A 22,824-nucleotide genomic window follows, 5' to 3' on the forward strand; every position below is an offset into this window, starting at 1 on the left:
ATTTTTTGCCAAGTCTTTTCCTTTCAGTCTTTTTGACTGATAAATGATCAGGAAGATTAACTAGGAGACCATTTAGATTCTTGAGTTATAATTTTGCTTTCGTGTTTGTCTTTTTACATTAGATAAGGTTTTTCACTGTATTTTCTGCTCCAAATGAAAATTGTCTCTCTCTCCCCCTCCTCTCGCCGCCCGGACCCCTGCTCTCCGGCTCAGTCTTCCATCCCGTGGAGTGTTCCTATTGCCGCTGTGAAAGCATGATGGGCTTCCGGTACCGATGCCAGCAGTGCCACAACTACCAGCTCTGCCAAAACTGCTTTTGGCGTGGCCATGCCAGTGGCCCTCACAGCAACCAGCACCAGATGAAGGAGCATTCCTCTTGGGTAACTGCTTCTATTTCAGTCTGAGTCCTCAACCGTGACTCTCTTTCCTCATTTGCACCAATTCCCTGATAGGTGCCCACCCAGGAGGGAGCGGTGGGCGGATAGGATCTTACCACGGTTATGACAGGGCTTGCAAGTAGGGGGTGCTTCATCACTGGGCTTTAAAACACAAGTGAAAATCCAAGAGATGTAGCTATTATTATTTGAGATGGTCCCTTTTATACAGTAAAATGGAATGTTGCAGTGAAAAGTTAGTTTCTTGTTTTGAAACTGTATAAAGATGTCACCCCAGATGTCTATTCTTTGAGCTCTAAGTAAGATTTAAAGTTCTTTATTCAAGCACATTTTTCTCATGTTTGTAGGGTATAAATGTTACCAAGAAAACTGTGAAATAACAGTGTTAAAATTTTCTCTCTCTGAAGTTAGGGAAAATATTGTATCTTACTATTTCCACATTAGTGCCCTTATCTTCAAAAGTTGGCTTTTGAGTTGCAATATTTGAGAGGTCAATATCTGGGTTTTTTGCGGTGTTTATAAATCACATAACATGCTTAGTGTTGGTCATTTTACTTCTCCAATTTATTTTGTTTTTAAAGTGCTGTGCTTTTATTTCTAAAAAAAGTTACTGTAGCCTTGATTTATTTTTCATTTGGTTTACTAAAAAGTAGAAAAATATATAGGTGAGAAGAATAATTCAGGATATAGGGTTATAAGCCTGGTCATCCTGTAGGACTTCAAATATTAGGAAACTTCAAAAACCACGTTCATATTAGGGATTAGTTTGGAAATACAAAAGAACAGGGTACACTTTACTTCCTTGTGATATCTCTGCCAAATGTTAGAGGTAATTTTTTTATTACACAGGTTTCAGTTACAATTAACCATAAAATTTTGTTAAACTGAACATCCTAATCTTGCTCATACTGTGTTGTAAATTCCAAATATTTTTCAGTGGAGCAGTTATTTTTTTTTAAGCACAGGAAAAAATAAAAGCCCGGCAGTTTAAAATACTTTTCCCTTTTCTTAAAGTACCACAATCCCACTGTATGAACTGATCTGCAGTTTAGCCCCCGTGTTTTGTTTGTAGTCCAGCTCTTGCCTCTGAGTGGATTCTCGTCCTGTTACCTTTTGTAATGATTGTGTTTGCTGGTGTGTTTCTTTTTCTTTTTTTTTTATTTTCGTACATTGTCCATTTTTGTACAATATTTGATTTCTCCTCTTAGGTGTAGTCCCTGTAAATCTCCCACCGCATCACCCCTGAACCATCACCACGGACCCTTGTACTCTTCCCTCCCCCGATTTTTTCCTTCGCCCTCTCCTTCCCCGCTGTGAGCCTCAGATCTGTGGTTTGCCTGCAAGTTTTGTCTTTTTCTTTTGAACTTTGTTCGGTTTCCCTCTATTCCTGCTAGAAGTGAAACCATCCGATATTTTTCTTTTGCCTTCTGACTTATTTCACTGAGCATAATCCCTTCTAGCTCCATCCATGTTGCTGCGAATGGCATGAGTTTATCTTTTTTGATCACTGTGCAGTATTCCATTATGTATGTATACCGCTTCTTCTTGATCCAGTCATCTGTTTTGGGCCTTGAGGTTGTTTCCACCTCTTGGCTACTGTAAAGAGTGCAGCAATAAATATATAAGAGAAGGTGCTGTGAGGTGGAGGGAAGAGCAAAGGGTCACCGAGTTTCTTTTCCTCCAAATCATGGTCCTGTCATTGGTTTCAAGGACTTTAATTTATGCTGTTACTTAGGCCTCTTGGCTAAAACTAGTATTTCACTTTGTCTAGCCTGCCTTTTGTCCAGTTACCATCTGTGCTCAGGTGTGTGGGGCTTCCTTTTGAATTGATGTTTTTGTGTCCCTTGGGTAGTAGATCCCTAGGAGTGCAATCACTGGGTCATATGGTAGCTCCATTTTTAGTAGTTTGAGGAACCTCCACACAGCATTCCATAGTGGTTGGACCAGTTTGCACTCCCATGCTGGTGTGTTTCCAGTGAAAGTTCTCTTGGAGATATTGGGGCTCAAATAATGAGGAACTTCTTGTTGCCATAGTTTGGATTTTGTTATTTAGCTAATCCATAATCCTTTAAGAAATGGGAATTTTACATTTATTTAAAGAGAAGTGACTGTTCAAATATTGGTTTCTGATTTACAAAGCAGTTTTTCACATACTCTGTTGAATTTTTCATTGAGCTGGAGCACGCATAATACACAGTTCACAATGAATTCTTTTATTTTTGATCTTCACAGCATTCTTGTGAAGTGTGTCTTTTCCCCATTTGTTGTTATTTTATGTCAGCTGTACCTCTTTTGTTTTTTCCACTTTTTTCTTTCACTTTTCTTTTAGTGACATAAGAGTTCAAGAAAAATCAAGTGCTATCAGCTTGTATAATTTTGAAGCCGATATAAGAAGTGTATCAGCTCTTAATTCTGAGGATGTGTGCACTGTGCATGATAGGGGTATACTGATAGTTGTTGTTGTTGGTGTGTGTGTGTGTGTAATTTGTTTCAAGATTTGGACACTGTCTTGCAACACCTTTGCTCCTAGAGGAAGATGTGGGTGAATTTTGAGGCTGATGTCGGTAAAGCAGCTTCCAAGAAAAAGGAACCTCATACTCTGGTGGTGGAATGCAGACTGCTCTGGCCCCCATGGAAAGCAGTGTGGATGTTTCTCCAAAGACTAAAAATGGATATTCCAAACAACCCAGCAATTCCACTCCTAGGTAGCGACCCCCAAAACACAAAAAATACAAAACACTAATGTGAAAGGAAATCTGCATTCCTGTGTTTATAGCACCACTATTTATAATAGCAACCTAATTGCCCAAAATAGCTGAATGGGCCGAATACCCAAAGCAGATGACTGGATCAAGGCTCTGTGGTACATACACACAGTGGAGAACTACTCAGCAGCCAAGCAAAAACTCATGCCATTTGCAGCAACATGGATGGAGCTAGAAGGACTTACATTAAGCAAAATAAGCAAATAGGAGAAAGAGAAATACTGACTGGTGTCACCTATATGTGGAACATAGAAAAACCAAACCGAGACAAACTTTAAAAACAGTCCTTAAAAACTGACCATAGATCTTTGACTTTCAGAGGTGGGGGGAAGAAGCATAGAATTGTTATAGGAATCTAAATCCAGAAAGTATTTGCAGTATATGTCCCGAGGGCAGATTGATGTATTGGCTGCTTTGAGGGACTTCATGATGATGAGACAGTCTCTGCCCTTTATGAGCTTTTCATTAGTTAAAATAAATATTCAAACCCATCTGTGTAAGATAATGTGTATTTAATAAAATCCACATGAGAAGCTCAAAAAAAGTTTCCAATTAACAAAAAGATGTACAGTCAGTTCTGTAGTCCCTTCTTTGAAGATTGCCTGCTGTGTTTGTAATAATATTTTGAATTAATATTTTCCTATGTTTGAAAAAGATGAGTTTCAACCATCTTGTGTATGAATTTACTTTGTAGATTTGAGATGAGTAGTGTTTGGTGCTTAGAAGTTCATTTTAGTTTTGCCAAAAGTTCTGTTCAATATTTTATCTATGTAGTATTCTGTACAACTCACTGTTCTTTTGCTCATCAACCCTTTTAGTTTGCCTTTATCATAGAAAAAAATGCCACATGGAATCATATATACAATTCATTCCATCCATTTGTTATTCATTCAAAAGATATTTTTGAGCACCTGCTCTGTGCCAAGCACAGTAGCAGCCTTGTGGGATGCGTCTATGAACAAACCGTATAGAAGCTTCCTGCCCTTGTGGAGCTTAGACTTTCAGGTGTGTGAACGAGGCTGTTCAGGCTTGCCAGCACTGCTCTTTTCCTGTTCCTGTTGGGTCCCATCTAGACTACATTTCTTGGTCCCCTTTTGTGCAAGGACCACATAACACCTCTCACCTGTGTCGTGTGATCAGCGTGGTGTGTCTTTCCAGAACAGCACTTTTAATCACTGGGTGCCTTTTCCATCCTCTCTGCCATCTCCATGGGGAGAATCCCATTAAGAGCCAGAGTTGGGGGGAAATCATTCAAGGAAACTGGATACTTGAATGATGGGTAGGAAAAATATTCCAACAGCTCGACTTTGATGGGAGCAGGATAGGAACTTTGTGTTTTAGTTTGTGCTGCAATAGTTAGCACTAGAAATGGGGTTCTATTCAAACCTTAGAATCTGTGTCATTGGGTTAATTGTCAGGGGGCACAGCTGATGGAGATGCTGATGTTGGAGGGAGGGAGAGGCAGAACCCACATTACATGGTGGTTTATAACCAGCTTGGTAAATTTGGCATCTGTGATTACTTGGAAGGCACACTTCATTCCAGCTGATGTCTAGGACAGATGTTGGAAAGGCTGGAGAGAGTGTGTGGCATTGGTCAGGTATTACAAGAAAGAGATGAACTTAGGAAGGAATCAGCTAGTGTTTAGGCCAAAAAAAAAGAAAGGGAGTAAAGAAAGTTCTGACTCTTGGATCTATGAAAGAAAGGACACTGCATCTAAACCCAAGAGTGGAAAAGGTGATTGACGAAGGCTTTGAGCAGCAAAGTCTGGTAAACTCAGTTGAAAAAATTGATATCATCCTGTAGCAAAGATGAGCATTCAGTGTCTGGGTTCCTCTTCGTGACTGCTTAGCAGAATCACCTAGATCCTGCCTCTGTAACTTCCGGTTAAGTGGGTGTGAAGACTCTGAAACCTGGACATAGTTCTTTATGAAGTGATTCTGTTGTGCAGCTACAGTTGGAAACCACTGACCTGATACTTCATGTGGCCTCCAGGTGGCTTGTATTAGCTGAAAACAAGAGACATGGCGGCAAAGAAAGAAATCAAGCTTGAGAATTATGTCTGGAAAAGAACTGTGTGTGCGGTTACTGGCACATGGAACTGACTGGAAACAAATGAATCAAAGGCCTACTAAGTTTTTGAGGGAATTATGTTGGCAAAGAAACCATGAATCTGGACTCAACAAGCCCTTGACTCTCTTGAGCTGTAAAACCACTTTTTAAAGACCCAGAACTGGCTCTTGTAGAAGGTGGATTTTGAAGATTGTGCAGTTCATGGGCCAGCAAGGATGCTGGGGAGGGAAGAACTTTCTGCTCCTGTCCCACTTTGTGTATTGGCCCTAGGGAGGAGGGTTGCAGACAATTAGCCTCTTTAGTTCACAGGGTGCATCATGAGGAGCTACATATGGTCTTTTTTAAATTTTCCCCAGTCTGTGACTTGTCTTTTTGTTCTTTTTTATTATTTTTAATTAATTTTTGCATAGAAGAACTGGGGTATAGGCCAGAGGTGCGGGGGGTGGTGGTGAGAGGATTCACTAGAGACAGAGTGGGGAGCAGAACAGGCAAATCTATTGAAAGACATTGCTGAGGGGAGCATTGCTGAGAGGAGCAGCTGGTGAGACAGGAGATGTCTGCTGTGTCATGTGGGTCAGCTCCCTGGCTGGGATCAAACTCAGGCCTCAGCAGTGATAGGGCTGAGACTTAACCCCTATGCCACCAGGGAGGCCATGCATATGGTCTTGCTTAGGAAGACAGCACCATACCCAGAGGTTCTGGACTTGCAGTTGGATGCCCTGACTGGATGCGGGGGGAGGGGGGTTTTCTTTCTGAGTGTAGGTGGGGTTTGAGTGTGTTCTATACGTAGGAAAAGGGAGCAAAAAGATATTTAGTGATTAGAAGTACTCACCGGCACCCATGCTTTCCTCCCTGCCCTCAACATGTAATTAGATTAGCTGATCCTGCTGGCAGCCAGGTGGAATCCATAGACTAGTTCTTACCAGCAGAATTTGTCTGGAAGTGATCCGTGTTAGTTCTGGATCAAGGCAGTTTAAAGCAAGTACTTTAAACTGTTTGAAAAGTGTTTTTAATTGTGAGGAAACTGTGGACTTGTTAGTAGCCCTTGAACTGAATATTCCCCACCCAATGCTGGTTTTTGGTACAGGGAGTAAACCCTAGAAGGTGTGGCTTTGGAGCAGAGGTGAATATGTGCTTGGTGGAGTTTGCAGGCCCGGAAACAAGGGAGGGGAGAGGCTGAGCTGGGAATGCCCATTCTTCTCTAAATCCACCCAGTCTGGCTGGCAAGGAGTGAGGGCAGAAGGTGGCCTGGTGGGGCTGCAGAGACGGTCCCTCCTCTTGGGAACCGGAGCAGGCACCGTAACTTGGCACTGATACTTATGTTCACGTTTGCCAAGGATGTGTTCATCACCGAGATGCTGGGTTCATATGCAGAATCACCTCACCATCAGGAGGCTGCAGCGTGCACAGCATTTTAGTTGCTGTCATTGCACAATAAGCCCCCGCACAACTAGTGACATAAGATGAGTCACTTATTACATCCAAGGACTTGGTGTAGGAGTTTGGAAAGGGCAGAGAGGTTGGCTTGCCTCTGCTTCTCAATGTCTGGGGCCTTAGCTGGGATGACAGGAACACCAGGGTGGAAATGGGGTGCCTTGAATGACTGGAGGGCCCTCACTCGGATGCCCGCACTGGTGGCTAGAGTTGAGCTGGGCTCAGTTGGAGCTGTCGACCTTGGCCGCCTGCATGACTGTGCTCCTCACAGTGAGGCTGGGTGTTGAGAGAGGAGGCAGCCTCTGCAGTGCTCGCCTTTCAGGAGGGCTGGGGAGAGAGGCTCAGGGCCCTTTCAGGCCTCGCCAGCCGTGGCGGTTACATCACGATGTTCTGCCATGTGCTGTTGGCCCAATGAGTCACTCGGGCCCAGCCAGAGTGGGAGGGAAGGAGAAGGGGCTTCCCCTGGTGATGCCGGGCTGGTGGCCCCAGTGCAGTCCCAGAGCAGCTTGTCGGGTCAGAGACTGTGCTGCGGTGATGTTGGAAAATACAGTCTTCCTCGCTGAGGGTAAAGCCTTGTCATCTGAGCAAGGAGTTCCATGTAAGTGGCTGATGTAGCCAAGGATGCTGTCATGTTTTCTATTAAGCTGTAAGAACACTTTATTAAAACAACTATGTATAATATTTACTAGGGTTTTTATTACATATTTAAATGATTCATATTTGGAGAAAAATTCTTAAAATAATTTTGGATATAGTTTTGCTTTTTAAAAAGTGACTGTTAAATGGTCTTTAACCCTAATTTTTTTCCTTGGCCGGGGCACGGGTGCTTTCCAACCCCCGTCTCTCTTCTGCCCCTCATCATGGTGAAAATCTACCATTTTGATCCTTTTTAGATGGACAATTCAGCAGCATTAGGTACATTCACATTGTTTTGCAACTATAACCACTACCCATATCTGGATATTTTTTATCTTCCCAAACTAAAACTCTTCACCCTTTCTGGACACGAAGGAAGGTGCTGGAAACAAGCCTGTTCCCGTTTCCTGTCACCACCAAGAGCTGGTGCCTCACGCGCACATCTCTGCTCTCCCTGGTCTCACGGAATTTGCCCGAGTCGCACTTGGTTGCGTCATGGCAGGAAGTGTGCTCGTGTTTATATAAAATACGCTTGTGCTGCGGAGACCGTCGGAGACCGTTCGCAGCGGGGTGTCTCAGGGGAGGCCGTTATGTAACTCAGTTGATGATGTGGAAATTTTACCTTTCTTTCCAGCAGGTGGCAGGCTTCGCCTCTGAACAAAGTTAGGGGTCTCCAAAATCTACTGTAGATGAGGAAGTATTTGGATTTAATAGTCTCTGCTAATAGTTGTCGTTTTTCTTCTTCTAATGAATGTTGACAGGCAGCTGGTACCTATGTACAGTGTAGTTATTGGGAAGTTAGTAAATGGTTACTTTTAGGAGTCAGAACCATTTACTTTTAGGAGTCAGAACAGGTTGTTGTTGCACACCTGGACTGGTTAAGACTGTTGGTTTCCCTTTGTCAGGGCAACGTTTAATTCTCATGTGCCTAGCGCCCCTCATCTTGCATCTCTAGAAATCTAAAAGGTAACAAGTCTCAATGAGAAAAGGCATCTGCTTAGCCAGCTCTGGCTAGTTCTAAATTGTCATTCATCATAATTAAATGACTACTTCCCGCATAGAGCAAAACTAGGCAGGGGGTTCATTTTGAAACACCTGAGACAGCATCCCCACTTGTAGTAAGTTGGAGCAGCAAGTGTAGTGAGGCGTACTCATGAAGAAATCACAGACAAAATCTAGTCCTTGAGCCCTTGCTCCTCAAAGAAACTACGGATGCCCTGGCCTCCCTGGCTCCTTCCTCTGCTGTACACGTCAGTCTGGTCCTGCCTGGTGTGGCAGGCACCATCCTTGCATCGCCACCTGTGCTTTGCTGCTCCCCCAGCCTTCTCCTGGCCTTCCATACTCAAGTCCCTTTGGAACTTCTGCCCTTTCAACTTTCCACTACATCTCCAAGCGTTTCTTTTACCCTCTCTCTTAACTGAAACCTGACTACACTTCTCCTGTAATCCTTTCAGGGGGATTAATGGCTATTTATTTTTCAGTCAGTGGGGAGGTACAGTTATAGTTAGGGTGACCATATAATTTATCACCTACCCAAGACCTGCTGGTGAGTGAAGGGTGGCTGGTGCAGGGACAGCATATATAACCTGGGATTGTCCTGGGTGTATGGTTCATGGTCACCAGTTTAGTTTTTTATTACTGCATAATAAATTAACACCAATGTAGCATCTTAAAAAAAAACAGAAATTTGTTTTCTCAGTTTCTGTAGGTCTAAAGGCCAAGCAAATGTCTTGGCTGACTTTTCTACTCTAGGTCTTGCCACTCTGAGATCTAGGTGTCAGGTAAGACTGGAGTCTCTCCTCTTGCCAGCTCACTGGTTGTTGGCAGAGTTTATCTCATTGCTGCTGTGATATTGAGGGCCCCATTTGCCTGCTGGTTGCCCCAGGGGTGGCAGCTCCAGCTCCTGGGGCCACCTGGAGTTCCTTGTCCTGTGGCTCCTACACGCAGCTCACAACTTGAACATTTGCTTTCCTTCAGGCTGGTTGGAAGATATTTCTCTGACTTCCTCTTCTGCAACTTAACAGAAAAAGTACTATTTTTACAGGGTTCACCTGATTGGACCAGGCCCACCCAGGCTAATCTCCCTTTTGACATATGACATATGAAGGAGTGAGAGCTTCTCATATTCACAGGTTTCACTCTAAAAGGGGAGAGAACCATAGAGAGTAGTGGTTATGGAGGATCAGATTAAATTCTGCCTTTACTAGCCACCTGATTCTTTACTTCTTGACTACCTTGCTACTTCTAGACCATCACACCCTGAATCAGATTTAAAAAAATAAGCAAGCAAAGTGCTTTTTTTTTTTTTTTTTTTTTTTTTTTTTTTTTTATAGAGGCATGTTTTTATTTATTTATTTATTATATTTGTTTGTTTGTTTTTGTTTATACATGCACTGGGTACAGTCAGAAGCGCGGGAGGGTGAGAGAATTCACCAGAGCCAGAGCGGGGAGCAGAGCAGGCAGAAGGACCGAAGTACACTGCTGAGGGGAGCAGCGGGTGGCAGGAGAGGTCTGCGCACCATGTGGGATCCTCTTCCGGGGCCGGGGAGCAGCCGGGGATCGAACCGGCGCCACGGAGGCTGTGGGCAGCTTCGCAACCCAGCGCTCAACCGCTGCGCCACCGGGGAGGCCCCGCAAAGTGCTTTTTTGAGGCTCATCCTCTACCTTCCTCTTCTTCCCCCTTTCCTGATTGAAGTCATCTCCTGACTTTCTGGCCATAATCCTTTGCCCGTGAATGGGTTAGTACCAGATTCATGGTCCTCCATGGGTGAGTTCAGTGTCTCTTTAGTCAGATTGTCAATATACTGGCCACCTGGCTTCTTGACATCCTCAACTCTGACTCAACAACACACATCCGACTTTTAACCCTTTAACCATTTCTAATGACTCTTCTTCCAAAACCACTGATTTAGACCTCCCATTGTCTATTGATAGCCCGCTACCATTCCAGCTGACTGACTTGCTCAACAACTCTCACTAAGACCATCACTTTAGTTTAGATATGGTCCTTTATTCTTGTACCATTGTCCTGCAACTTTTAAAAATCTGTATCTCTGCCAACTAAATTAATGTAGGAACTAATCTAGTTGCTTTCTCTAAGTACTTCTGGAGAAAGCAATACAATAGGGCAGATTAGATTTTCATAGAGTCATGATCACCATAGTGATTGGTGGTCACCATCACCAAAGCTGACCCTCAACTTTGCAGTGCTATTGTATTTCTTGAAACGTCTTGCTTTTCTTTTCTTTGCAGTGGTCAGTTAAAGTGTCTATTCTTTTTAAACAGTCTATTCCCACCCTTCTCTTTCAGCAGATGACCTCTTTTCTTATACAGAGAAAGCAAAAGTGATAAGACAAAAACTCCTTAAACTTTCTGCTCCCAGATTCACTCACTCACATGTTTATCCAAAAAATTCTTAATTAGGTACTTGCTACATGGGGGCACTGTTCTGGGGTTACCTAGGACAGGCTAGGATAGAGTGCCTCCATGGAGCTCAAGTTCAAAAGGGAATAGGCAAAAGCTATTATAAACAAAAGTCCTAAGGTAAATGAAGAAAGAAAATCACAAATGAGGGGCCTCCCTGGTGATGCAAGGGGTTAAGCACAGCATTGTGAAGCTGTCGGCCAGCCTCTTCAGCACGAGTTCTATCCCTGGCCGGCCAGGGAGAAACCCACATGGCGCAGCAGACCTCTCCTGTTTTACCGGCTGTTCCCCTCAGCAGTGTATTTCAATAGATCTACTGTTCTTTTTTTTTTTTTAGATTTATTTATTTATGCATACAAGAGCTGTAGTACAGGCCAGAGGTATGGGGTGGGTGAGAGGATTCACCAGAGACAGAGTGGGGAACAGAACAGGCAGATTGACCAAAGTGCACTGCTGAAGGGAGTAGCGGGTGAGTCAGGAGAAGTCTGCTGCGCCATGTGGGTTGCTCCCTGGCTGGCCGGGGGATCAAACTCATGCTGCAGTGGCTGCAGACAGCTTCATAGGTTGCGTCTTAGCCCCCTGCGCCACCAAGGAGGCCCAATATGTCTGTTCTGTTCCCCACTCTGTCTCTGGTGAATCCTCTCACCCCCTGCACCTCTGACCTGTGCCCCAGTTTTTATACATAAATAAATAAATCTTAAAAAAAAAAAGAAAATCACAAATGATGATAAGTTTATATAGAAAACTGAAATGTCAGGATATGATAGAAAGATGACTGAGTAGCTACTTAAGATATGTTGGTCAGCAAACTATTGAAACTGACTTAGAAGGAAATGGAAAATATGTCAAACCTGGAACAAGAATGTGAATGGGGTAAGTTAGTAATACAAATTTTTTCTATGAAATAAAGTCCAGACCTACATGACTTTACTGGGGAATTCTACTGAACATTTAAAGAATTAATACTAATCCTTCATACTTTTGCCAAAGTAGAAGAAGATGGAATATTCCTTAACTCATTCTATCAGGCCAAACAAACAAAAGGGATATAAAAAGAAAAGGAAACTATAGACTGATATCTCTTCCACATAGAAATCCTGAAATTAGGAAAAAATTTCAAAAAATACAGAAAAGATTATATGCTATGATCAATGTACATATCCCAAGTATGCAAGATTAGTTCAACATGCAAAAATCAATATAATACAATATAGTGAATGACTAAAGAACAGAAAGTACATGATCCTCTAAATCAGAGTGAAAAAAAAAAAGTGACAAAACCCAACACCCTTTCATGATGAAAAAAGAAATGCAGCAAACTTGAAACAGGAGGGAACCTACTTAAAATGATAAGCGTCCTCAATATCTATGAAAAACCCGCAGCTAACACACTGAGTGGTGAAAGACTACATCATCTTGTGTATAGGGAATGCTAAGGAATGCACCAAAAGAAAAGCTGGAGGTAATAAACAAGTTCAGTAAGGTTGCAGGATATAAAATTAATATGCAAAAAATCATTTGTATTTTTATATATCATTGATGAACAAAATGAAATGAAAACTTCTTTACGGTAACATTAAGAAGAACAAAATAGGAATAAATTTAATCAAAGAGGTACGAGACTTGTATGTTGAAAGAAACCATCATTGAAAGAAATTTAAAGACCTAAGTAAATAGAAAGACATTTCATATTCTTGGACTGAGAGGCTTAATATTAAGATGCAGTACTCCCCCAGTTGATCTGTAGATTCCATGCAATTCAGTTTCATCCCTGTGAAAATCTCAATTACTGTAAGCTGATCCTAAAATTCATATGGAAATTCAAGGGACCCCAAATAGTTGAAACAACCTTGAAAAATTTTGGGACTCACATTTTCTGATTTCAAAGCTTAGGTACTGTCAAAACAACAGAGATAAAGGCAGTGGGTACTTGCATGGATAGATGCACAGATCAACAAAGTAGAATTGAGGGCTCAAGGAAACCTTTATATTTATTTTTGATATATTTCCAACAAGGATGATAAGACTATTCAGTGAGGAGAAGATAGTCTTTTTTAAAGACTCTGGTATGATTGGATAGCCACATGCAAAAGTATGAAATTAGATCCCTACCTTATGCCATATAAAGATTTAACTCAAAATGGATTATAATCCAGTAGATAAGAGCTAAAACTGGAAACCTCTTAGAAGATTTGCAAGATGAAAAAGTTCTGGAGATCTGTTCTATAGCAATGTGAATAGTTTTAACACTACTGAATTGTACACTTAAAATCGTTATGTTGCTCAACTTAATTAGTCATTAGGAAAATCAAAATCACAGTGAGATGACATGTCATACCCACTATGATGGGTAAAATATAAAAAAGACTGGCAATTGGACAAAAATGAAGAAATAGAAAGAAAGCTTATTGCTGGTGGGAGGTAAAATGGCATAGCCACTCTGGGAAAAATTGCTGAACAGAGTTACCATGTGACTCACTTCTAGGTGAGAATTGAGAATTCTCCTTTGAGAACTGGAAATACATGTATATGCAAAAATTTGTACATGAATGTACCTAGAAGTAGTATTCAAAATAACTAAAAAGCAGAAGCAACAGAAATGCCCGTCAGCTGCTGAGCAGTAAACAAAATGTCAATGTATGTCAATGCAGGAGAGTATTATTAGGCAGTAAAGAGAAGTGTGAAACATGCTAGAGCTTAGGTGAACCTTGAAAATGTGCTAAGTGACAGAATCCAGACACAGAATGACACGTTATGTGATTCCATTCATATGAAATGTCCAGAATCAGGGCCTCCCCGGTGGCGCAGCGGTTGAGCGCTGGGTTGCGAAGCTGCCCGCAGCCTCTGCAGCGCCGGTTCAATCCCCGGCTGCACCCCGGCCCCCGGAGGAGGGTCCCACATGGCGCGCAGACCTCTCCTGCCGCCCGCTGCTCCCCTCAGCAGTGTACTTCGTCAATCTGCCTGCTCTGCTCCCCACTCTGGCTCTGGTGAATTCTCTCACCCTCCCGCGCTTCTGACTGTACCCAGTGCATGCATAAATAAATAAATAAATCTTAAAAAAAAAAAAAAATGTCCAGAATCAGCAGATGCATAGAGACAGAAAGTAAATTAATGGTTGCCGGGGTGAGGAGAGGAAGGGATGAGGAGTGACTATTAAAGAGTATTGGATTTCTTTTTGGAATGATAAAAATGTTCTAAAGTTAGATAAGGCTTTTCAATTCTGTGACTAGTCTCAAGCCACAGAATTGTATCTTTAAAAGAGTGATTTTTGTGGTAGGTGAATTCGCTTTCAATAAAACTTTTTTTATATCGAGTGTCAGGGAAAGCCTTTTTTTTAAAAAGAAGTGACATTTAAACTGAGATTGGAATGACTAACTTGAGGTTGGTGGTTATGAATTCAAAGGCAGACCAGTCAGCCCAGCTGTGTATTTTACTACTGCCCACTTGTGGGGAGGGGAGCGGAGTAGTTGGGGTTTGGACAGATTATGACAAAGAAGAGAGTTGGTAAGGAAGGTTGGCAAGTATGCAAGGAAATGAATGGAGTAATGCACCATGGAGGAAAATGGCCGTGAGGGCGGGGAGCAAGGACTCTGTGAGGGTGTAGACTCAATGGGGTGTATGTAGGCCCTGCTGGCATTGAAGTGTGGTTGGAGGCCACATACTGGACAGAGTGAGCTAGAAAGATAGACATGGGATGAGAGTGGAGGCTTGAAATTGAGGTGTTAGATGATGTATGATAGCTGGCTGGAACATGTTTTGGGATGAAACAGTGAAACTGGTGGCTGATGCAGGGTAAGTAAAGGTTGTTGGAGGGGATGTCAGGGAAGTCAGGTGCATAAGTTTCCTAGGGATGCCATGAGAAATTACCACAAACTTGGTGGCTTGAAACAGAAACCTGTTGTGTCTCTGCTGTGGACACCGTAAGTTCGAAATCAGCATGTCACCTGGGCCTCATCCCTCTGGAAGCTCTGGAGAGAATCCATTTGTATCAGTCAGGGTTCTCCAGAGAAACAACCAAGAGGAGATGTATAACTATAAAGAGATTGATTGTAAGGCTCACGCAGTTCTGGGAGCTGAACAGTCCAGACCTGCAGGGTGAGTGGGGGGTTGGAGGCCCTGGGAGCTGATGGTGCAGCTCCAGTCTGAGTCTGCGGGCCCAAGAACCAGAGCTGATCATGTTGTTTTTTCCTGAAGACTGTCAGGCTTGAGACCTAGGAAAGATTGAAGTTTTAATTTTGAGTCAGGCAATAAAAGGCAATGTTTCGTTCAGAAAGTGGGCAGGCGGGGAATTTGCCTTACTAGGAGTTTGGAGGGGGTGCAGGGCAGAGGGTGTCAGCCTTTTTGTTCTGCTCAGGCCTTTACCTGATTGGATAAGAAGAACCCACATTAGGGAGGGAATTCTTGACAGCCTACTGATTTGTATGTTAATTGCAACCTCCTGGAAGCACTCAAAATCATGATTGATCAGATACCTGGGCACCCCATAGCTGGGCAGAGTAATACATGATTTAACCGTCACGTCATTCTTACCTCTTCCAGCTTCTGGTGGCTGTTGACATTCCTTGACTTGTGTCCGCATCCCTTGTCTCTGCCTCCTTCCTCCTCTCTGTTCTCCTGTGGGTCTATCTGACAAGGACTCTCGTGGTTGCATTTTTGGCCAACCCAGATAATCTAGGACCAACTCTTCCCCTCAGATTCCTTAACTCCATCACATATTTTGCTCTAGAAGACAATATTCAGCTTTTGTTACATAGGATCAGGTTGTCAGGTTCCAGAGATTAGGGTGTGGACATATCTTTTGGAGGGCATATCATTTACACCATGACTGGTTATTGGAAATGTCAACTATGTGGATGTTTGAATTAGTAAGAATTATGACAGTAGTAGTGTTGGCCTCCACTCTGGGTGTTGTGCTGATGATATGACACTTGGAACTGAGGCTTTAGGGAAAAGAAGAAGCTACCTGTATTGGCAGCTATCTGTATCCTCCACTCCAGGTCAGAGGCTGGACAGGCGTGAGAGAGAAAGCAGCTGCCATTTGAGTGGCCACAGGGAGCCTTTGGAGGAAACCAGGTTTCCTTCTAGAGCAATAGGGTGAAAACTAGACTCAGAGAAGATGTTCTTCGTCTGAGCAGTGGTTGTGCTGCTGGTGGGCCTGGCAGACTGGAGAGGGGTTGGAGCGTCAAGGATTAGTGGGTGGGGGGCTCCTTTATGAGAATGAGAATCCCAGGAGGGAGTCTTGGGTTCATTGTGAAACAAGTGTAGTCTCTGATAAAAACTGTGCTGGGATGAGCCCCACATGGTCTCAGGGCAGATCATGGGGCAGCTGCTCTGAGTGTTCCTTAGGGAGGGACCGCCAGGTGTGTGTGGGTGCTCTGGGCTCTTTACTCTTGTTAGTGGTGGTAGGAAGACTTGGGGAGAAGTGCCTGAAGTTCTCCTAACCTCAGCCTGAGTGACTGCTCCAGCCACCAATGCTCTCCCTCTGAAATGAGGGACTTTTGGAGGCCAAGAGGGATAGGCTGGAGGGATCTTTCATTGATTAGCATTTCCGGTAGGTTGCTGGGATATCGTAAATCTTGTTCTTTTCAACATCTGAATATTGCCCCCACTCTCCTGTGATATTTGGATGCACGATTTATTCTCAAATCCATTTACAGCTGCCAAAATGCTGAGTTTGAAAGCAGCACATTTGAAATGGACCCAGCTGTTTAAAAGATGGATGCTTATCAAAGAAAGTATTGGTGTACAGTTTATGAAACAATAAGGCATTTTTTTCAACTGTAGCCTGATTATTCTTAGAGCAAAGAGATGACAGGGAGGTTTTCCTTTGCAGAGAAATGTATGACTTAACCCAAACCAAGCAGTTCTTCAAATGAGCAATTTCCTCCAGCCGTCATCACCTACCCACATCCCTTTCTCCAGCTTTAGATCTTTTTTAATTCTTACAGGTGGCCACCAGAGCTGAACCGGAGAATGTGTATCCCACTTCCATGTGTGGGGAGGGTTAAGTTTCTGGTGACCCGGCAGTGTGAATTGCTGGTCTGTTTCTGCATTAACTCAGAGGTGGCAGCAGTGAGTGCCCCTATAGCTTGTATAGATTCAGATAGAGTCAGAGCAGGCCTGTGTCTTTAAATGCTTAACACACATGTGTGGTATTCATGTGTAAGGGCATTACATTTTATCTCCATTTGGGAACTACAGAATGTCCAATTGTGAAACATTGGTGTGTTATTTACTCATGAAACCTTGTTGATGACCTCTTACAAACCAGAGATGGTGGGCCCTGCCATGCGTGCTCTCCCAAGCTGTCTGGTCTTTTTTCTCAGGCCCTTCTCTCCGAATGTTTTGACACAGTCGGGTTTAGATGCCCCTCTCTCCCCCACCCCAGGTACAAAGACCTTCCAGCAGTTAGTTCCAACCCAGGCTTCTGTCTGAAGACTCCTGTGCCCACTGGTCTTGTGGGCGTTTCTGTCTTGAAATCTCGCTGGCTTCTGCCCAGCCCTGGTTCCAGCAATATCTCCGTCAGCTTTTGTGGACTTTCAGTAGATAACTATAGGAAACATAGGAAACTATAGGAAACTATAACTGTAGGAAACAACTAAACAGCCCCCACCCCTTTTACCTCTGTCTGCAACAGCTTCCAGAGCAGTGCTTCCCGCCTGGGCTGCTGGCCCAAGATACAAGAGCCCAGGCCTCTGCTCCTGGGAATTTTAAGTTAGTGGGTCTGAGGTGAGGCAGAGGAATCTACTTGGTTATGTTTTGTTTTTTAAACAAGTGGCCCCAGGAATTTTTTTTAATCTTAGACAAGTTTGGGAAACAGTGTTCCAGAGCCGGCATAAACACTAGCAATGGTCTCTTTGGTTCCTGACGCTGATGTATTTGTATCGTGTATGATCTTAATTGACGGCTGGTTCTCCTCCAGCCGTGACCTTTGGCAGTATTTATGACAGCCTTTGGAGATATGGTATGGCCAGGGCAGCCTCCACGGTGGACAATGTAAACCAGGCAGAGAGCTTTCTGCCCTGGTATTCCTTCAGTAAACACTGCTCAAGCCTGCTCTGCTCCAGGCCCCTGAGGACTGGGCTGTGCAAAGCAGCAAATGACAGGTCTTGGTTCTCCAACCTTCATGCTCTCTTTAACCTCCAGCCTCCCTTTTCTGAGACTCTCCCTGCCTCTAAGTCTGCTTCCCTAGTGCTCACGTCCTCTGCTCCTTTTCACTCTAGCTGACTTGACCCTTTGCTTGCCAGAACCCAAGGTATCGGCCACATTTCTCCCTGGTTCTATCCTGTTCTGCACCCCATTGCTGCTTGGAGCCAGAGCTCAATGTATTCCAGAAGCAACTTTTAAACCAGAGATGATTTATAACACACTGAAGTTTTATCTTATGAGGTAATATTTGAAAGCTTTTATATTATGTCTTTGGTACTTTTATTTATATTGTTCACTCATAGCCAGTATTATGACAGCGTTGAACTATTGCTCTTGCTTGTCCCATCAGATTTTCTTACTTTTGTCTTCATATCTACTGTTCTAGCTGCCTTTATCTCCTCTCCTCCCCACTTTCCAACTTTCCCTCGCCAACTTCTGGATGTCCTCTAAAATTAGCTCAGTTATTGCTGCTTTCCTGATTCCCCAAGCTGCTTTTTATGTCTTTGTGCTCTGTCGTCTCCAAATGCGTCTTTCACGCATTTATCGTTCTATTGTAATCATCTGTCCATTTCCCTGAATGTTCCATCAGATCGTAAGTCCTCAGTGTGTTATGATAATACTTTACACACCATTGTTTATTGATACACCATTGTTATGTTATGTTTATTTACACACCATTATGATACTTTACACACCATTGTTTATTGAAACTTTATGAACAGTAGCATTTCTTACTTGTTCCGCTTTTTAAACTACTTTTGTTCATAGGAATGTTCATTTTACACCCATATGACTTAGGGAAATGTAAGAGATCAGTAATGGTCAGTTCTGGAAAGGGTGTGGAGAAGACCACTTGAACAAATAGATCAATGGAGAATGGATGTAATTTGAAAGACAAAATTTTAAATCATATAATCTTTGACCCAATAATTCTCCATATAGGAATTCTCCTGTAAAAATGGGAGAAAAAAATTGTTTGTAGGGCTTTTACATGGGGCTATTCCTATATTATATTAGAGTTTTATATTACATTGGTTTATTAGGGTTTTTTTATGATGATGTCCTATCAGCATTATTTGTAATAGGAATCCTTCCCCCCAAAAAAGAGGTGGCTAAAATATTTAACAGTAGTGAAATGGTTAAATTTATGTACATATATAGAAAGAGATCCTTAGTGTATTAAAGTGAACAAAACAACAGTATATATAGTGTATAGTACATTCACATTTTTTATATGATTCAATTTTCTTATTTATGCATACAAAACCTTTGGAATAGTATGTAAGAAAAAAAATCCCTGTTTATCAGGTTATATTATTTAAGTATTATATTACTATGCTATTCAGTTTTCAATTATAAATAATCTTCAGTGTCATTTAATGTCTTATGTTTGAGTTATTTTCTGAACTAGCAAGTAATGTATAATTTCTTTTTTTTTTTTTTGTGGGACCCTCACCGGCAGCCAGGGAATGAACCAGCGCTGCGGGTTAATTGGATTTTAACATTTTGTTAGATTTACTTCAGATCTTTCTTTTAAAAAAGAGTAAAACATTTCAGAAAAATTTGAAGTCCCTTTATATTCTTCAAACCCATTTTCCTCCCTTTTCTGAAATCTGTATTTTGCATTTAGTGTTCAGTGTTCTGACTAGTATTTTCTTATTTTTTACTACATACGTATATGTGGTCATTAAAATATACAGTATTAGTTTTCATATTTTTCAACTTCAACAAAGTAGCATCCGGGTACATATGTCCTCCTGTAGCTTCCTTTTTACCAACATTGTTTTAAAAATGAAATCTCCACCTGGCTGTGGCTATTTTTAGTGCCATACAGACCTCACTAATATGAAGAGAGCACATTCTATTTATTCTCCTATTGGTTGAATTCAGTTTGTTTCTAATGGTTGAATTGAGTTTCTAATTTTCTACTCTTCTGAACAAATTAGTCACATTTTCTGGCTCATGTCTGCTTGTGTAATGTGGAGTTTTTCTAGGGTGTGTTGTCAGGAGTGGAGGCCCTGGGTCATGGGAAATGTTCCACTTCAGTTTTAGTGGTTATTGTTAAATTGCTCCCCAAGGTGGCTTTCCTGCTTTGCACACCCACGGCCCGTGTCCTGGCTTTACTGGCTGTTCCCATCCTCACTTAGGAGGAATAAGTTACTTTTCATTCTCTTATGGAACAACAGGACCCTGAGTGCATTGTTCAAAGGCGAAGAGGATATCAACCACCATTTAAGCCATAGAGAAAGGAAATTCCATCTGTGATACCAAAGTGATGTTTTAAAGGCAGTCCAGAGCTCAGAGCAGTGTGTTTCCCAGGTTTGTAGACTAAAGACAACCAGCTCCCACACAAAGCCAAATGCTTCCCACTCATGGTGGGTTGATATGACAACTCAGGAGCAAGGTTTAATGCTGAACTTTGTTTTTGCAAAAAGCAAAGTCAGATCCGTTTCCATTTTAAAGTATTTGCATTTATATGTAGCAGTTACTTATGCCCCAAGGTTGGTGTGCATGGAACCTGAGCACTATATTGGCTATCATGGCACATCCACAACATCCTTCTGTAGATGTTGACTTCCAACCGATCTTTTTTTTTTCTTCCCCTGAAAGGGAAGCTGAAGCTATTTGCTGCTCAATCCAAGTTACCTCTGATCTTCACACAGCTGCTGCCTTGGCACTTACTGAGCCAGTTGGGGTGGTAGTGTTTCCTTTTTTGTGGGGTAAGAGGTAGTTGTGCTTTATAAGTGTATTTCAGAAGCCATGTGTAAACAAGTCATATTTTATTCTACTTAGCCAAAGTGTCATAGTTGTCAGCAAGCTAATACTCTTAAATCTTGGAGGAATAACAAAAATTACATGGATTACATTTCTCTAATACATTAATCAACCAGAATTATAGCTTTGCAAATTAAGTTAAACTGGAGCTTAGCAATTCTAATTTTTTATTTTCTAAAGCAGTTATTTTGAAACCTCCTTAAAAATATTTCTCAAGAGATGTTACAGAATTTTCAGAAATACCCTATTAACTAAAAAGTGGGAATTCCATATCAAGATGGTGGACCGAGGACTTGTTGTAGCCTTTCATCTTGCCCCAAATACTTAGAAATAAGAGATTTGAATTTTAAAAACAAAGTGCAATATACCAGAGGGAGAAAAAAAAGAAAGGAAACCCATGGTAAGTCCCAGTCTGAGAAGAGCCCCTGTGCAAAGCAGGTGGGATCAGTTTGCAGACACAACCTTGCTCCAAACAAGGGCAGGAAAGTATTGCCACTAAGCGTGAGCTTGCATCTAAAGTGGCCCAGCAGGTGAGGGGCAAGCAATGCAGTGACTGCACTAAGATGGTGGAGGGCATCTGGGGCAGGTGTGGTTCCTGTGGCACTGGGGTTGGAGATACACACCTGGGTTTCCAGGTCTTGATGACTTCCAGCAGCACACAGGGCTCCTGTGTCCGAAAGACTACCTGCAAAGCTTCTGTTCTTCCTCCTGTCCCTCCTTTACTCCCACTGAAAGGAAGTCCCTCACTTCCCCTCCAAGAAGGCAGCACGCACACTGTGTGGACAGCAAGTCTTGCCCATATAGGTGAGCTCTTTGATAAATCACCAAAACCAAGAGGAGCACAATCAGGCAGAGGAGATAACAGAAAAATTTCTCTCAAATGTAGAATTAATAGCAGAATTAGATCTTACAATATGTATAGGTGAATCCTTGGAGAGATATGATCAGTTATTTTCTTTTCTACCAAAACTAAGTATTGATTCTGGAAGTTAAATTTTTTAAATATGGTGGGCTCATTCACAGCTTTTATAGCTGAAGAGCAGATTTGTGAGGCAAAAACTAGAGCAGAGAATTATCCCTTATACATATCACAAAAGGATAAGGTAATAGGAAAAAAAAAAAAAAGAAACCATAGGAGAGAGGCCAAAGAGGATGCAGAGAGCTGATATTTTAAAAAGAAATGGATTGATTTTCGAGATGGTGTCCAAACACATACTACCTCTTCTCCTTTCTGTACCAAACCCACAGAAATTATAAAAATGTTATTAGATTAATAAACTCTCTTCCAAGATTTAAAAGAAGAAGAGGAATATTCCTGACCTGAAATCATTAAGACTCTAAGTGCTGGAAGCATAAAATAAGTGAGAAGTTGCAGAAAAGAAGCATTTATACTGCCCGTCAGAGGCTGTCACTGCTGCTGTTGCCCTGGAACTGTTCCACCAACTTAGTCAGAAAAGATTCAGCAGGAGGCCCAGCACTAGTGGCTAAGCCTGCAAGAGTATCGTCTGCGGAAGTTTGCACGGCCAAGAGCCAGGAAACGAGTAATAAAAATGAATATGAAAGTGATTGAAACATAAAAATAACTTAATATAAGAGAGTAGGGATTTTACAGAACAGTTTTGCTTTTTTATAAGAAAATACTATAAACAACTTTATGCTAATGAATTGGGAAACCTAAATGAAATGTCCAATTTTCTAGGAAAATAGATATTATCAAATTTGGTACAAGGAGAAATAGAAAATCTGAATATGCCACAAGCCAGTTATAATAAAAATATTGGAATGAGAATCAAAGACCCCAAAGAAAGCTTCATATGCTTGTTATATAAGAAACACATACCACTGCAGGAACACACCATTGCAGACACAAGAAAAGATTGGTGTCCATCCAACTAATTGCACTAGGCCAGCATAACTCCATCTGTAAATAGATAAGGCCAGCACCAGAGAAGAAAGCTGTAAGTCATCCTCTCTTAAGAATATAGAGGTAAAAGTCTTACATTAAAAAAATTAGTAAATTAATTGGAGAATGATCAAGTAGCATTCTGTAGGCACAAGAACAATTCATCTCGACAAGGTCTATTAAGTTCTCCAATTTGCTGGCTCCAATAACATGATAGATTAAGTTAATTTTGGCCTCCCATTCCGAGTGACACATACACATGTTAATTAAG

The 22,824-nt window shown here is 42.0% G+C and overlaps 1 protein-coding gene across 5 annotated transcripts in view; it reads left to right on the forward strand.

The window, feature by feature from the left end:
• Nucleotides 1-22,824, forward strand: part of DTNB (dystrobrevin beta) — a 192,356-nt gene that overhangs the window by 68,555 nt on the left and 100,977 nt on the right. For all 5 annotated transcript variants that reach the window (XM_037528399.2, XM_037528400.2, XM_054701271.1 and 2 more), the window contains one exon: nucleotides 214-380. In XM_037528399.2, the coding sequence (XP_037384296.1) occupies nucleotides 214-380 (167 nt within the window). The remainder of the gene's footprint in view (nucleotides 1-213; nucleotides 381-22,824) is intronic.

Source organism: Talpa occidentalis, unplaced genomic scaffold (assembly GCF_014898055.3).
Source record: "Talpa occidentalis isolate TD23 unplaced genomic scaffold, MPIMG_talOcc4v2.1 talOcc4.5, whole genome shotgun sequence".
Taxonomy (NCBI): domain Eukaryota; kingdom Metazoa; phylum Chordata; class Mammalia; order Eulipotyphla; family Talpidae; genus Talpa; species Talpa occidentalis.